Source organism: Copadichromis virginalis, linkage group LG14 (assembly GCF_057382275.1).
Source record: "Copadichromis virginalis isolate Kocher_CV1m ecotype Utaka linkage group LG14, C_Virginalis_male_GT1.1, whole genome shotgun sequence".
Lineage (NCBI taxonomy): Eukaryota > Metazoa > Chordata > Actinopteri > Cichliformes > Cichlidae > Copadichromis > Copadichromis virginalis.
This window is the reverse complement of record NC_140631.1, coordinates 10,096,487-10,113,808: the sequence shown is the minus strand read 5'-3', so window position 1 is coordinate 10,113,808 and position 17,322 is coordinate 10,096,487. Positions and strand designations below refer to the sequence as shown.

General features: G+C 41.2%; 1 protein-coding gene across 1 annotated transcript in view; it reads right to left on the bottom strand.

Annotated features, from left to right (window-relative positions):
- Positions 1–17,322, bottom strand: part of pik3cb (phosphatidylinositol-4,5-bisphosphate 3-kinase, catalytic subunit beta) — a 47,262-nt gene that overhangs the window by 10,247 nt on the left and 19,693 nt on the right. The window contains exons 3-12 of the mRNA XM_085479243.1: positions 14,016–14,211; positions 10,313–10,541; positions 8,165–8,394; positions 5,506–5,685; positions 4,116–4,283; positions 1,614–1,703; positions 1,160–1,414; positions 982–1,078; positions 762–892; positions 374–421 (exon numbers count right to left, since the gene is read on the bottom strand). Coding sequence (XP_085335369.1) covers positions 374–421; positions 762–892; positions 982–1,078; positions 1,160–1,414; positions 1,614–1,703; positions 4,116–4,283; positions 5,506–5,685; positions 8,165–8,394; positions 10,313–10,541; positions 14,016–14,174 — 1,587 coding nt within the window. The 5' untranslated portion in view covers positions 14,175–14,211. The remainder of the gene's footprint in view (positions 1–373; positions 422–761; positions 893–981; positions 1,079–1,159; positions 1,415–1,613; positions 1,704–4,115; positions 4,284–5,505; positions 5,686–8,164; positions 8,395–10,312; positions 10,542–14,015; positions 14,212–17,322) is intronic.

The window sequence follows — 17,322 nt, the reverse complement described above, 5'->3', positions numbered from 1 at the left end:
ACCCATGAGTGGGTTTTCAGTTGAGGGGTGGTAAGAGGAAAACGTACATGTAATCTGATTAGCGTGCGTAGTTTTGTACTTTTGAAGAGGATTTGAATATTTTTGCAGCTACACCCTGCCAAAGTAATAACAATGGGTTTCCAAGGAAACTAGCAAACGGGTGCCTGTTGAGGTTATATTTGTACTGTGTGACTCTAAGAGTGTGTGAGGAGAGAGATGGGCATGCTGCATCATTTCTCACATTTCGTGTAAGCCATCATGTAGCAATCACTACTGTGCTTTCAGCTTCGCTGCACTTTTATGTATTCTGAATGAATTCAATCATCTAAACACATTCGCACACAGTCAACTCCTTTTTTGTATATGAACTCACAATGGACACACAGTCAGCGCTGACCATCTCTGCAGCTTTTTCCAGTATCTGCAAAAAATTCAAATGAAAAAAAAAAAAAATGCATGAGTGAACGCACACTGATGCATCAGAGTGCATTAAACAGGCCGAGCACGTCCTGATCCTCTCATGCTAACAGCTACCACTTCATCATAATCACTAGGTACTATTTTGAAGAGCACTAAGCCACTCTGCTGACAATTTCAGCTGAACTCATGCTATCAAAAAAAGCCCATACTCAGTTTTTCATTCGCAGATGAATAGTGTTTATCCATACATCACAAATCTAATCTAATTGGTATGTTTTAAAAGGGCAAATGGGTATCATCTTATTAATTTGACTGAATATGACGATTGACTGCTGTGTGACCTTGTCAAAAGGAGGGAAGACGATGGGGTGTGAAGAGTACTCTGGGAAGTGGATGTGCAGTGCTGTAGCGTTCTCAGTGTATGGGTTGGTCTGAATGGTTCCTATGGGGTTCAGCATCTCTTCAAGTTCATCTGGGCAGGAGAGACACACATGCATAGCTGATATGAATTTGCCCTTTATTAATTATTAAACTATACCGTGACTTTGTGTATGTCTATACCAGGAAATGATGACCAGCAGTGCAGGATGATGTCTCCAGTCTTCAGCTGCCCTTTATAGTCAAACACCATGGTGTTTACCCAAGCTATGGGGTAGTGCTGGATCATACAATTAAATGTTAGTCAATATAAGATAGTTTGGAAAAAAGGCACTTGTCTGATAATGTGCGTCCCACTCACCACTTTCCCCGCCTTGCGGATGGTCTGATACTTGTTGATGTGTGGATTTTTGGTGGACTTTTGCTTCTTAACCTTGTCCATCACGGCATAGATAGCAAAACAAAGGCGGGTCATGCGGGGCAGGTCACAAACGGAGATTTCAAACTCCACTGTGTTGTCTTTCCACGTGTGCTCTGAGCGCCCGCTACTCTCGTTGCTAACTGCCGGCTTGCAGAGAAGCTCTGTACCGTGAAAGAGCCCCGCCCTAACCTGGACCTGTGTACGGCAGGAAGGGTTGAATTTTACAATTACAAGCCAACCTGCCAATGGCCATAGATGCAAACTTAGACAAAATATCTTTGCTAGTTTGTGTGAAACTGGAAAGACAGATGGCACAGGTTTGCAGGGTTTGTGCAGTGACAAACTAATAGGTACACACATGACTTTTTAATAGATGCAAACAAGAAGAGTTTACCTTGGCAGTTTCCTCTGCGTTCACCTTGCTGCCTTTCACAAGAACTATCCTAAAGGGCTTAGGCACGTCCCACACACACGTCTGTACTTGCTGCAGAGGAAGAGTGAGAGGAGGGAAAAAAACCCCAAAAAAACAAAACAAAACTGAGGGACTGGCATAATGTACTGTGAAGATATACACACTCAAATGCTTAAAAACTAAATAAAAAAAAACAAAAACAGCAACAGTTCCAGACACAGGCACAAACAACAGGAAAGGTCAGGCAGGTCAGTCTGATGTCAAGCCAAGTGGATTTGTGAGGGTCAGCAAGTCAGCAGAACAAACAGTCACATGACACCTACAAACTATGAACAACACAGCACACTTCCTGCCCGTCTCTTTGCTCCTATGTGATTAGACTGATGTAATGTCAACGTGATCCCTTATCAGAAAAGATGGAAGTATGTTTGTTTGATTCTACTGTTGCAGGCAGAAACAGCTCCATGTCAAGTAAAGCATAATCACAAAAAAACAAAACAAAAAAAAAAAAAACCACTCCGTACTTCTGTTTTCTTTTCTAATTATCAGTCAGCTTTCCAACAGCAGAGCATCCAATAACCACTTCCTTGCAAGAAAATAAAATCTCACTTCCTGTCTCAAATAGCCGCAATTCTACAGCAACCTTATTAAAGTCTGCCCAGTGTCCGTTTCTGTCTGCTTCCTCTATTGCACCATTCTTTTTTATGGTACTTTAAAGAACACTGACAAGACCGATATAATAAAGAAAAAGCACAGAAAATATGCAAAAGTCCACAAAACAAAAGAAAAACACTTTAAAATGTAAGCTTTTTTTAGACTAATTAGAACAACAACAACAAGAGGAAGTGATAGGAGATGTAATCGTCATAGACCATGAACACATTTATTTACACGTGCCATGCACTCAAAATGATTTATATCTTAACTCAGTGGACAAAGAACATATATCTATATCTGTCTGCATTTAATACGGTGGAAAGAGTTACATCCATGAGTTTCCTTTACCTGTGATGAACAGTGTGATTTAGCCACTTATATGACAAAGTTTGGAGATGCGTGGTTGCATCATACACTGTGCTTCAGATCTAGTTTCATACTCTGTGCTCTACTATTAGCCCTTAAACAGAGCAGCATTTAGTGCATTTTTGATGGCAGGTAACCCCCCCCCCCCCAAAAAAAAAAAAAACAACAAAAAAAAAAAAAAACCCTAATCTTCACAATACTGTTAGTACACATTTTCATTGAGAACCACAACAACTACTGAAAAATCATAATGCTTCTTAACTGTAGTTAAAACCCTGCCAGGTAAAAACTGCGCCATCAGTAAATAGAAAACCTTGATTACACTTTCCATATCAGCCCAGGTCCAAGTGACATACATATAATCACAATCAAGGCTTCACAGATAACAAGCAAGGTGTTACAGCTGTTTAGTGAGAGGGTGATAACTGAGGTAGGAATTCTCTTGTTGTGATGTTGAGAGAAAGAAAAAAAAAAAAGCGCTAAGTTTGTTTTGATTAACAGACATTTCCAATGTTGAGCAAGAGGCGTTACAAAAAGGAAAAAAATATACCAACTTTAGAGCTGAGGCAATTAAAACTAATTCAAGTGAAATTAATTACAGGTACAAGATATCACAGGGAATTGTGTTCTTGGAATAAATGTCACTTCATGATAGGACACAAATCATGACACAAAATGATTGTGATAGTTTCAGTGCAGGGAGTACATGCAGTCAAAGTGAGAAATGGAAGGGCAGTGAAATGACTGGCTGTTAGTACTGCAGAGGAACAGAGATCTTAAATCAAGCAGGTGCAAAGTATAAGGAAAGGTTATGAAGCCGTAGCTGTTCCTGCAGCGTTACATAATAAATTTAACGTTTCAATCCTTTATCAGGTGACTCATGGTTGAAATATTTATCAACTTTTGAAACCACACATCACCGGGGCTTCAACAGTATCAGGCAATTAAAACCCCTAGGAGACTAGCTAATGAAGGCCAATGAAATTCAACCTGACATTTAAAATGTGGATGCACGCATTGAGCTGTGATGTCACTGTGCACCTGCAAGCAGTGCTAAGACACTGGCAATGATTTCCTGACAGCGTGGCAAATGCTGGTAGTGCAGTACAGGCTGACACACTGCCTCATAAAAGAGACACCTGCCAAAAGTACTTGTTTACTTACTAAACCTCCACACCTGTGCAGGTGAATCAACTAAAGTGTGCAACTTTTCTTATATTGATGCGAGAGCAGCAAATGCTGGTGGATATCAAGTCACTGTAATCTAGTGCACATAAGAACGTTTTCTTACATTTTCAACCCCCTGTTTAGGCCTGATCACGTCAAACAAATCGCCATCAAATCAGATGATGTACAGCTGTTAGCAAAGCACAGTTTCTTCGAAAACAACATCAGCTGATTAGCAGACACACTCATAAAATTTATATTGTTCACAGAGTCATGCATAATATTTGGACTAACCGTGGGAGGCCTTCTCTTGGGAGGTAGCGGTAAAGGTGGGTTGGAGGACTTGCGGCTAACCACAGCGCCAATGGCTGAGATTTCCTTGTCAAACATAGTCTTTACAGTGCTGGTGTGGACCAGGGTGAGGTGGGGAGCCTCCTTGGCCTGCAGGCATGAGCGAATGTACTGCACACAAGACAGGACAGGAGATTTTAGGAGGTTGTAGCCATGTCATGTTAAAGCAGTCTCTGGAGCAGAAAAAGTGCTAAAGTCACTTAAGCTAATGAGCTAGAGACCGAATAAATGAGAAGTGAAATTTAATCTCTGCACAACTTGTCAGCAGACTTCAATGTAACATGGAAGACTGTGCACAAACAATTTCAGGTATTTCATTATTATCTTGATTATATTTTTAATGTTTAAAAAGCACATCATGCAGCCTGCCCACATGGATCCAAACAAGATTCAGATGCATAAAAATGTGACTACATCTTTACACACACACACACACACGTTTACACTGCTGGACTAATAAAAACAGACCTAAGAAATCTATAAAACGAAATATTTCATGATTTCTACCTGGCAGTGTTTCCCAATGGAATTTCAGACGTAAATTAAAAACATTAAAAAAAATATATATATATCACAGACCAAGCAACCACTTCAATATACTTAACAGAAAAACAAGAACTTACGAAGCATAACACGTAGATACACATGTATATATTTTTTCTCAGCTTATAACAGCTACCTGCAAGCTAATACTTTGGCAGTTTTGAGTCATCCATCATACTGCTCAATATCACTTAAACTTTATCATGCTTAGTTGTTTCATATTCAGAATGAACTAACAAGAAAACGTAAGCTTGCAATTGATTACTCTGAAAAATTAATGTGCAAAAAACCCCACAAAACACAACGTATAATTCTTAAGGGGAATAAAGAGTAACTAGCGAGCATATGTTTCAGCAAATAGCTGTAATCGTGCTCCAAATTGTCTCCAAAACAGCTGAAATGAGTTGTACATAAACACACTTTATTTTGATTTTTTTTAAGAAATAGAACCCACAAATAAACCTCTACTGAAAATATTTCTTAGAAACCAATTTGATGCTGATGGTTCGAGTACAACCTCATACTATTTGAACTTGTAAACATCTTTCTTTGCAATCAGAAAACAGGCTTTGGTGTGTTGCTGTCACAGTAATAACACTGCGAGACCCTTTTTGACCTTCAGTTGCAGTGGTCTCCCTATTGGTATTACTATACAGCAGCAACAACATTTTAAGAAGACTGTATCTGCTATATCTGTGCATGAACCTGAAAGTGAGACATGTAAGTTGATGTTGAAGTTCATCAGCCACTCACAGACACTTAAACACAGCTTTGATATGCAGCCACTGACCTTGTATTGAATCAGTGGATGGTCTCCACCAAGGAATTCCAGACATTGGCTGACCCTCAGTATATACTGACCCCTCCATACCGCGTCCTCAGATCCGTGGGTGGTCAGCCACTTTTTCAAAGCCTGCTCCATCAGCTCATTGGGGGTGCAAGACAATGACACCTTCAGACTGGCAGAGTCCTGCAAGAAGGGAAAATAGACAGTCAAGTGTTTATTACTGGTCAAAATGTATTTGGGACCATCTGAGAATAAAATAGCTGTTTGTTTTTTTTAAATCATCGTTTGTGTGTATATTTGGTACCCTCTATGATTTAAATACAAACATTTCACACACACACACACACACACACACACACACACACACACACACACACACCTAGAAGCTGCATTTGCTTGTTCATCTTAAACAGGAAGAGCACAGTAAAACAAGTAATGATATAAGATCTATAAGACCATAACAAAAGTCTCTCAATTTTCATGTGTACAAGTAACTGATACACAGAGTGAGTTCATATACATGCAATCACTTGGTACACTGATGGCTGAATTCATTCAGGATTTCCACTGATGTGTGTTCAAATACGTGTTAGCCTCCATCGCCTTATCACAGGGAATCTACCAGGTTTGCTGTGTGACCGTGAGGCTCACTGCGTCATGCCATTTATAGCACAGCACTGACCCGATACCAGAGATGGAATTGCTTTTAATTTCCTGGTGATTTAATAAAAACATCCTTCATTAGTAATTTTAAAAAAAAGCGACCTTAGCTGCATTAGTGAGGATCTACACACAGCAGAGATATTAAAAGTTTTTCTAATTACACGCTGGTAACTATAAAAGCCATATTTTAAACGCTAAAATGAGACTTGATTTGGATACTGACGTGAACATGGAGGAGGAAGTCGGTCAATGATTTAGACAGTCCACACCAAACCCTGGTTATTTCTGAACAATAAACGACACCACTGCACTTCCTGTCTATAATGTAGCTTATTGTGTCTGATCTCTTAAAATAAGACTTCCTGCCAATGTTCACCTGAGTGCGGTGGCACAGATGGTCAGTCTTTGTATTATGTGCATGTGTGTGCCTGTGATGTTGATCAAAGCTGATATACAGGAGTCTGGAGGGATGTGACCATCTGTTTTATTATTAAATAATATTATTTCTATTACAGAGGCAAAGAGAAAGGCCGAGACAGATGGAGGGACATAGTCAAGTGAGTTCAGAGAAAAGAAGGGAGCTCATTTTAATCCGCATTTTGGTCCCTTGAGCTGCCATGCTAATGTGTGCGTGCATCTGAGAGAACGGCATAATTTCACTGATGGTTTTGACCCACTTATTGTCGTCACATGTCTTGCTAGTTGGGCTCAATCACGTGACTGTTGTGAAGCTGCCAACTGTGAGAGCAGGGGAGAAGAGAAAAAAAAAAAAAAAAAAAAAAAGGCTGAGCTACAGTACATGTGCCTGCGCTGGTGGAGTCACATGGTTACTTTTGCTTCTAAAACAAGGTGGTTTTGTCTTCTGTAGTGGAGCAGTAAGTCACACGGTTATTCTCAATTCATTATGTATACAGAGATGTTGAACAGACAAAACTTTACACGTATATTGTAAAGCTCATTACAAAACAAAGACAGCTTCTTCGTTAGCACTCATGCTATCTCTTTTCAACACCAAAAATATTACTCAAGTGTCTTTTTGTCTACTCTTGCTGATTGCAGTAGAAAAACGATAGAATACATATAAATTAGCCACAATTCACTGAGGATCCTTCTCAGCATCGTGCAATATAAGCACAAAATGAAGCAACACGAGGATACATTATATGAACTTGTTTTAAAAATAGAAATTAAGAATTAATGTCAGAGCTGTCAAAACCCTCAGGAAAGGTCTAAGATCATCCAAAATAAGTTCTCTTTTTGACTTATTCCTACAACGCTAGTGCAGAGCCTGTTGAGAGGAAGTATAACAGGTTTTATTGATGCTGTAAAAATGATTAAAGCTGATGTTTTGAAAAGAGGACAGCCGTAAGAGGTTCAGCGATTGTGGTAGAAAGACCAGACTGGATGAGGCATTCTAAAGAAAGCTGCAACCTGTGAACTACATGATTGAGTTTTTCATCACAAACCTTGCATTTATGAAATTACAGGACTATAATAAAGAAAACACTTTTTTACAGAATGATTTTGAAGTGAAGGTAAAAACATCCATTATCCTGTTTAGGCCCATTTTGAAACAGAATGGCTATAAAGCTGTGCAGGACTCATTTATTCCAACCCATGTTTATGCATCTGAATGAAATGAAAATGTAGCCTTCTTTGATAATAAAAAAACAAAAAAAAAAAAACAAAACAAAAACACAAAGACTAAACTAGTAAAGACTAGTTTTCTGTTCTACTTTACAGGCATTTTTAAATGCTTTTTATACCCAAATTTTCTATGTAACATTCACACTCCAAAGGACTAACTTGAGGTTCAGTATCTTGCCTAAAGATACTTTGGCATCCATACTGGAGCAGCCAGGGCTCGAACCACCAACCTTCTGATTAGCAGACCTGCTCTACCTCCTGCATCTATAGTTCAGTGTATCCTTTTTATTTATCCTACATAAACTGCCACTGATTAAGCTACGCTGCACTGTTCTGCATTACAGACCCTCACCTGGGACTGGTCAAAGTGGATAATGACTTTCAGGTCCACCGGTGCATCGTTGACTCCGGCTGTGATCGCGGTCACTGCCGCAGGCTCCAGCTGTGGGGAGTAGCAGGCTTGCACCCACTCCGAGAATGCCATCATTTGTATTTGTTGCATCCTCTCTTCACTGATCCGAAACATCTTACTCCGAAAATCCTTCACCTCCTGGTCATTTAAGGCATCAAGTTCATGGAGACCTAGAGAACACGAGTAAAGGACACCGTTACAACATTGCAAAAGAAAGCCGTGCCACCACTTTAAGAAAGAGGGGCACTTGGATATCAGTAATTTGTCTACAAATCTAAATTGATGATTCTTAATGTTACAAGAAATCAGCGTAAAAACCCCCCAAAAAAAACAAACTGACTTCAACCAATTCATCAACAACTTTGCAGCCCTTCAGTTCATCTACTGAAACAAGCTGTTCCAGCTGTTCCCTATAAGCCAGTTTATTTCTTTCTTCTGACTCACAAACAGAAGGTTTGAACAGCACATTGTGGGGGCCATCTGCTTGAGAGGAACACAGTAAAGATATTCCCTCTCTTTTACATCATACAAAGCATAACAGGTTCAATTTAAAGACTGATAATGGTCAAGTTGAGTTTTTATTAAAAATGGCAATGTGGATTCTTAGTATGGAACAAAATTAATTAGCATTTTTAACTAAAGTCAGTACGAAACTTCTGAAATAAGAGAAACGAGTAGGAAGATGGTGAATATTCCTAAAGTAACACACTTGAACACAGAGGCTTTAAAATTAATAGAAAATGCACAACCACCTGTGGGATGTTCAGTGCCAGACACCAGAAGTAATGAATGTGCATAAAATGATGACTGTCTCCATGTTGGATTACAGTAGAGCCCCTTAATATTCACACACAGAGGTATAAGTTGCTGTTGGGCTGATCACAGTCCACCTTCTGCTTTTATCACTGGATTATTATTATTATAATTTTTTTAAAGGGTACTTTTCATTCACTCTTGAGTAATGAAAACATGTTGACATTTAAAGGCATTTCACATTCATATGACCCTCAGCATTCAAGAAGGCTCTGAAGCACATTAGCTGTGTAGACCAAGTTTGTGTGGCTGCATTACTGGAGGGGGAAAACATGGTTGACACGTGTATGTGTGCGCGTGTGTGTGTGTGTGTTGACCTTCTAGACAAGCCTGTGAGGTTCCCTTTGAAACACCGCTTTACTCTTTCAAAAGCCTTTAAGAGATCAGGTCAGACCAAAGTGGAGTCGGGGGGGGGGGGGGGGGGGGAGAGAATATCAATATCACCTGAGTCTTGATCAATTACACTCAGAGCCTCTTCTCTTCTTCTTTGAAGAACAAAGGACTTCCAATTCGTAATCTCTTGGTTGGAAGAATGCTGAATGTGTGTCTGTTTAATAATCCAATGGGGCTACACTACTTCCCTTTCATTACTGATTAACCTCTCTGTTATTCTCTTCAGTAGTCACGGCATCGTTTTGCCTTTAAAATCTCTGAAAAGACTTTCCACTATACTTTACCTGCAGCCCGCTGTAATGCGTTTACGCCTGCTTTCAGGAATCACTCCCGAAACTCAACGTTACTGTGCCTTCTTTCATGTATGATAAACAAACTGAGTGTTGATCATGACGCAAGGTTTTCACCTTGCTTCAAGACTTAACACCGCTTTTCCTCCAAATAGTTAATCACCTCAGAGGACTGGGCTGTTATACGGTAGTGACAGAGCCCCTGTGTTCTTTGAAAAGGCCCAATCTTCAGAGAAAATGCAAAGTGACATGTGATGGAAGGCATGTCAGGAACACGTCCAGTCAAACATCACGCTTCTCTATCAGTTAGTGATAGAAGCCATCTGCACAGGAGCCTTGGGTCTGAATGCATGGGAGAGCGTGCTGAGTGGGAGAGCTGCTTAGCATACTGGAGGAGGTGCTAACGGCTTGTTGTGAGGTAGGAAAGATTTACAGTCCCATTTACCAGCTCTTAAGTGCTTTTCTTTATTGGAAATGTCAAACACGGAGAATAAAGGAATCTATCCGGAGCGGAGGAACGCATGTGAGAGATCTTGTGTGATAATGTACTGCTTCAAACCGAGGTAGAGTCTTAAAAGCGATGCTGCATTACCCTTGCCGATGAGCACGCCGATCTTGGAGTCCAACAGGCGCTCTGCTCGACCACAGTTGCGCATCACCAGCTTGAGAACGGGCAGGAAGGGGCGAACGTCGCACAACCGACGCGTTTCGTCCTCCAGCTCTTCGTGTACGGCTGCCTGGTTGACACACTCGAACATGTGGCTCTCCATTTCGCCGAGTGCAGGAAACAGTGGGAAGCTCTGAGCCTGCTTCCATAAGAGCTAGAAGGGAGAAGAACAAATATGTTCCACTAAGGTATTTTTGCCCCACACACAAAAAAAAAAAAAAAAAAAAAAAAAATCACACGGCGAGTTTTATTGTAGCCATTAGCCCATATTAAATAAATCTTACATAAAATGAGCAACTGTAATAAACATCACATTTTATTTGACAGTTTCATAAAACAAGGCTGAGAGCATTTTCAAGAATGAGAAATGGACGTGACTCATATCTTTACAACACAGTTTCTGGGTGAGGCAATCAGAGTACGACTCCCCTGCCTGCCAGCCCCTGGTGGTACACTTCATGCCCCTTTGCTCCCCACAGCCTGATCACAGGATGGGTGTCAAAGAGCGAGTCTTTTTGTGAGGAAAAAGGGATGCACTCTGGCAAAACAGAACAAGCCTCCTCTCTCCTCTCCACAAACATTCAAAACATTTCCCACAGTTACTTTCTCTGAACTGCTTTTGTGAGCAAGTGATCTCAACATGTGACAAATGGAAAACAAAGAGTTTCAAATGATAACTCATTTCCCAGAATCGCTGTAAAACATTTTTGGGAGCTCGGCTGTAGTCTGAAACATGAATGGAGGCTTGTGAATGAAAGAAGCAGTCATTCACAAGCCCACTGCTGGCCATATGATCACTAATAAAGAGTTTTGTACAGACGGTCTGAAAGCCTGCAAAAAGTTAAAGAATATTCTACCCTTTAGCTAAACTAACAGCCTCTGGCCTTTCACAAACACGGCTTCTGTTTGATTCACAGGTTTATGTACTTTTTAAAATGCAAACACGTCCGTGTATGGGTTTATACCAGTGTGCAAGGACGCAGACCTCAGTGGGGGAAAAAAAAAAAAAAAAAAAAAATTTATTTCAAAGACCCATGAATTTCAGAGAGAAATCAGGACTTGCGGTCAATGAATAGCAGACACTCTGTACACACAGCAACAACCCACCTCCTCAGGCTTTAAATGGTGCCCTTTTTGGGGAAATAATGACTTTGTGTTTCAGTGCAGCACATGTTTGTTTTACACCAGAATTATAAAAATAAAAATTCTGTGCAATCCAATAAACAGCCCTGTACTGAGAGCAATAAATGCTACCTTTGCAGAAGCTGGTACATCTTAGGACTGAGCATCTGTGTTCTCATACAGTCAGTCATTACAGAAGGAATCTGATTGTGCTGTGAATGAGGGCCACACGCACACAAACACCTACGCTGACAACAAATGCCTCAAAGTTATTTTCTTAGAGTTGTGAACCTCATCACGTCTGTGACTTCTGACCTCCACTCACATACAGTGGGGCAAAAAAGTATTTAGTCAGCCACCGATTGTGCAAGTTCCCCCACTTAAAATGATGACAGAGGTCAGTAATTTTCACCAGAGGTACACTTCAACTGTGAGAGACAGAATGTGAAAAGAAAATCCATGAATTCACATGGTAGGATTTGTAAAGAATTTATTCGTAAATAAGGGTGGAAAATAAGTATTTGGTCACCTCAAACAAGGAAAATCTCTGGCTCTCACAGACCTGTAACGTCTTCTGTAAGAAGCTTTTCTGTCCCCCACTCGTTACCTGTATGAATGGTACCTGTTTGAACTCATCATCTGTATAAAAGACACCTGTCCACAGCCTCAAACAGTCAGACTCCAAACTCCGCCATGGCCAAGACCAAAGAGCTTTCGAAGGACACCAGGAAAAGTATTGTAGACCTGCACCAGACTGGGAAGAGTGAATCTACAATAGGCAAGCAGCTTGGTGTGAAAAAAATCAACTGTGGGAGCAATCATCAGAAAATGGAAGACATACAAGACCACTGATAATCTCCCTCCATCTGGGGCTCCACGCAAGATCTCATCCCGTGGGGTCAAAATGATCATGAGAACGGTGAGCAAAGATCCCAGAACCACACGGGGGGACCTGGTGAATGACCTGCAGACAGCTGGGACCAAAGTAACAAAGGTCACCATCAGTAACACACTACAACGGCAGGGAATCAAATCCCGCAGTGCCAGACGTGTTCCGCTGCTGAAGCCAGTGCATGTCCAGGCCCGTCTGAAGTTTGCCAGAGAGCACATGGATGATACAGCAGAGGATTGGGAGAATGTCATGTGGTCAGATGAAACCAAAGTAGAACTTTTTGGTATAAACTCAACTCGTCGTGTTTGGAGGAAGAAGAATACTGAGTTGCATCCCAAGAACACCATACCTACTGTGAAGCATGGGGGTGGAAACATCATGCTATGGGGCTGTTTTTCTGCCAAGGGGACAGGACGACTGATCCGTGTTAAGGACAGAATGAATGGGGCCATGTATCGTGAGATTTTGAGCCAAAACCTCCTTCCATCAGTGAGAACTTTGACGATGAAACGAGGCTGGGTCTTCCAACATGACAATGATCCAAAACACACCGCCCGGGCAACAAAGGAGTGGCTCCGTAAGAAGCATTTGAAAGTCCTGGAGTGGCCTAGCCAGTCTCCAGACCTCAACCCCATAGAAAATCTGTGGCGGGAGTTGAAAGTCCGTGTTGCTCGGCGACAGCCCCAAAACATCACTGCTCTCGAGAAGATCTGCATGGAGGAATGGGCCAAAATACCAGCTACTGTGTGTGCAAACCTGGTAAAGACCTATAGTAAACGTTTGACCTCTGTTATTGCCAACAAAGGTTATGTTACAAAGTATTGAGTTGTATTTTTGTTATTGACCAAATACTTATTTTCCACCCTGATTTACGAATAAATTCTTTACAAATCTTACCATGTGGATTCATGGATATTTTTTTCACATTCTGTCTCTCACAGTTGAAGTGTACCTCTGGTGCAAATTACTGACCTCTGTCATCATTTTAGGTGGGGGAACTTGCACAATCGGTGGCTGACTAAATACTTTTTTGCCCCACTGTATGGCCTCATCACCTATAAGCTGACATCACAAGCCATTTGCAAACAGAAAAACACTCTGCCAGCCACAACAATCACCTCTGTCAAAACAGGCATTGGATAATGTCTGACTGACTGACCAGCTGTCTGAATGTTGGGCTGCAGCCTCTGTTTTCCCTTAATGTGACAGCAAGCCTACAGGCATGCAGGAACAACTACACAATAAGCAAAAGAAGTCCTCAAAGTAGGTTCCCAGTTGAATTTTATATGAACTGATTAAGTATTTAGACTAGAATAATCCTTTAATTGTCCCACAAGGGGAAATTTGGTTGTATCCACAGCAAAACAAAAACCATATACAAACAGAACAGGACACAGAACAGAAACACTTTTTACATATTTACATCATGGACAATAATTACCAAAGCAGAGTACAGTACAGTTAAAATTAGAGTACAGATAGTGTGCAAACAGAGCAGGATACTGAAAGAGGTTTAAATAGTTGAGGTGTAATATTAACACTGGTCAAAACAAAAACTTTAAATAACCTTGTTGCTTAGGAAACCTGTGCAGTCACCAACCCAGTGACACTCACCAGTTTGATGTGCTGAATTGTAGCCTCGCGTGGAACGTCCATCTGGATATAAATACCAGTGGGAAGCAAAAAGTCCACAGTGATCTGGTCCGGAGCGTGTCCGGCCAGAGGTGAGTGTGCCGCCCATATGTCCAGGAGGTCTGTCATGGCGGGAGGCATGGCAAGAGGAAGTTAACACCACCTCAACCATAAGGACCTGGAGAGACAAACAAATTGTACACTTAAGTTCATTGTTGCTATTCTACTGTAAAAAGCAAACAAAAACAACTAACAGATGCCAAATAATGAGTAATTCCCCACCTAACCCAGAATAAGCTCGACTAACTTAAGAGACAAGCTGACAGCATTTTCAAACTGATGTAAGAGATTTGAATATGGTCAAAAGGAGATGTTTAAAGCTTTTCAAGAATAAAAGATGTACACGCATTAAACTTGTACTGCATTTCAACAACCCAGCAAACAGTTGTCACAAGTTTAAACTTTCATTTGTACAAAAAACTCCAAAACTGCTTCTTAGACTCCAAACACAATCCAGCCTCACCAAACAACAACACCAACTTTTTAAATCAGAGTTCCAGACACAACAACACACACACACACACACACACACACACACAGCCATTTTTACGCTCATACATTTTCATTAGCGAGAAGTTGACAGGCGCAGATGATTCAGTGTCACTGTGTCCCTGTGACGGAAGCGCTGTGCTGAGTCCAGTGGGAAGCCGCTGCTTTAATTTGGAGGAGGGCCAGAGTGCAGAAGAATGCCCACTAAGCAAACAGAAAAGTTCAGCCTGCCTTCCCCTCATCTGACAATCTGGTGCCTCCGGAAAAAACCACACATAAAATGAAAACACTGGCAACGGGGTTCTGCATGCATAGGAATGCACACAAATATGAATCATGTATACAGACATTTACTGAATATGTCGGTAGACTCAGAGGCTGGTGCCAAAGTGAAAGCGAGCATGGTGAGGCTATTTTTGTAACAGTTCATTACTGGCAGATGCAAAAGTCTCCAAGCCATGTAATCGACACATACTATGCATATAGTCAATTCAAAGACAGGCGGACAAACTCATGCACCCACCCAGTTTACCTCGTAAAGTTCCATACAGATGGCATAAGTGAGTTTCCATCTTCTAGTGTTAAAAAAAAAAACAAAACAGAAAAAAAAAAAAAATCCACAATCTGGTTTCCATTTGGGCCTTTGCCTCAACCACAGCTGCACATCGCACCACTTCCACCTGCATTCTCATTACGTTGTCCTCGAGTGGCCCGGGACATTAACTCTTCCTCCAGGCCACAGGGCCATCTCCATTCCAGCTCGATCAGCCCATTAAAAACAACAGCTCTGATTGCCTCTAATGGCCTTTCTCCTCTATGTTAAGTGCTCATGCAAGCCATATATGAGCAACCATTTCAGCACGTGTCTGAGTGTGGTGCAATATCTGCGGTGCATTTGGAGCCACGATCCCAGCCATTTAACATGATCAACCATGCAAATGGAATCAGCCTCGTGCGTGTTTCTGTATGCTCTGGAACTATAGACTATTGCCTTGACCAAGAAAACAAAACAAAACACCCAGATACTGCAGACAGTGTGTGCTTGTGTTGCTCTGTGTTCTCACACGACAAACAGAAAACCACAAGTAGCCACTGAGACTAACAGTCACAGGTCAGACAATGGCAAACTTGTTATGCCACAAAGGTGCGCAGTTACAAACACGAGTAACTTGACACCATGTCTGTCTGAAACACTGACAGCACAGCACCATGTTATCAGGGATGGATGAACGAGTGCATGTGCAAGCTCATCTACGCATGTAACATCCCTCTCTCTAATTATATGCTTCAAAAATGACACTTTCACAGCAGACAGCTTGAATACAGTCTCATCCTGCTGTGATGCAGACACACTCAGCCGCTTTCGCTCTCACATACCACACACACAGGTGAGCAGGGTTATTGAGGATGTGGTGGCAGTCAGCCAGAGGTCTGCTGCTAGGTCAGGTTTCAGCGGGAGGATCAGAGAAGAACAAGCGGCTTTGCAAGCTCAGTTAAAGAAAGAGCGTTTCATGTGGCAACAAACAGAGAAGCCTGAAGGGGCACATCCAGTTGGCCTGAAGTTGGCTAAGTAAACAACGCATCACGATGTTAGCCTCCATTCCCAAACTCCACAGGCAAACTCTGATGACTCCTGATGGTTGGAGGCGCAGAAATATGATCCTACTTGGATGTCCTTCGTTTTCTGTGCAATATGAGGACGATTATTAGGCAACACTTTCAAAAAACAAAGCACAAATGGATATTTCTTGTCTAACATTTCTTTATTTTGGAATTAACCTCTCACAAATGTAACAAAACAAAAAAGAAAACAAAAGAAATTGCCTGGGAAGAACACAGCTACAGTCTATTCACATCCCAGAATCCTTTAGTCTTTTGATCAGACAGCTGCCAATGCACTGGGAACAGGGTTTGTGGGTAAATCAAAGGAGACCAGTAAAAGAAGAGAAGTAATTCCTTTGTTACGATTTTATTTTATTTTTTTTGTTTAATTAACAAAAAGGTAACGGAGAACCCTGACTAACAACTTTTGATATTTAGCAGACACCACAACCAAGCCAAGTAATCACCGAGTTCACACCACAGAAGAAACAAAGTGAACCTTTGCTTCCTCTGAACTAGTCTGAATGTTGTGATGGCTTTCATGCCCAGATGCATTTAACAGTAACACTGGTATTACTCAGCACTCCCTTTCTAAAGCTCTCTCTGTTTAACAGTAAGAAGCCTGTGAGGCTCTCTACAATGGAGTGAGTGTGTCTGTGCATCTCTGTGTACAAGTAATTAAAAAAAAGAAAAGGGGAGCAGGGCTTAAATAAATGGTGTCTGCGTAAAAGGTCACGCCTGGTGATTAAGGGTCCTGTGACACATTTTCCTTCACACTGTGCTAAAAATAAAGATTCACAAAGAGGATCTAGGACCTCTTCACCTCTCCACTCCAAACCACTGTCCTCCCGTAAATGACTATACAGACAAATATATGCAAGACAGACGCTGCCTGAGTCAGCTTTTCCACTTCTGGGCATGCAGTGTGTACGCGTGTGTCCATGTGCGTACATTTGTCTGGATGTGGGCATGACTGTGCACAAGATTAAAAACAAGCTTCTTTAAAAACTAAAACAAAAAACCCCAACTATTAAACATCACTTTAGGCTTGGCAATTTTCTATAGATTTCATATATTTTATAAACTAAAGGGCACATTGATACATTGAAAAAGTGATTTGGTGCCATTTAAATGAGAG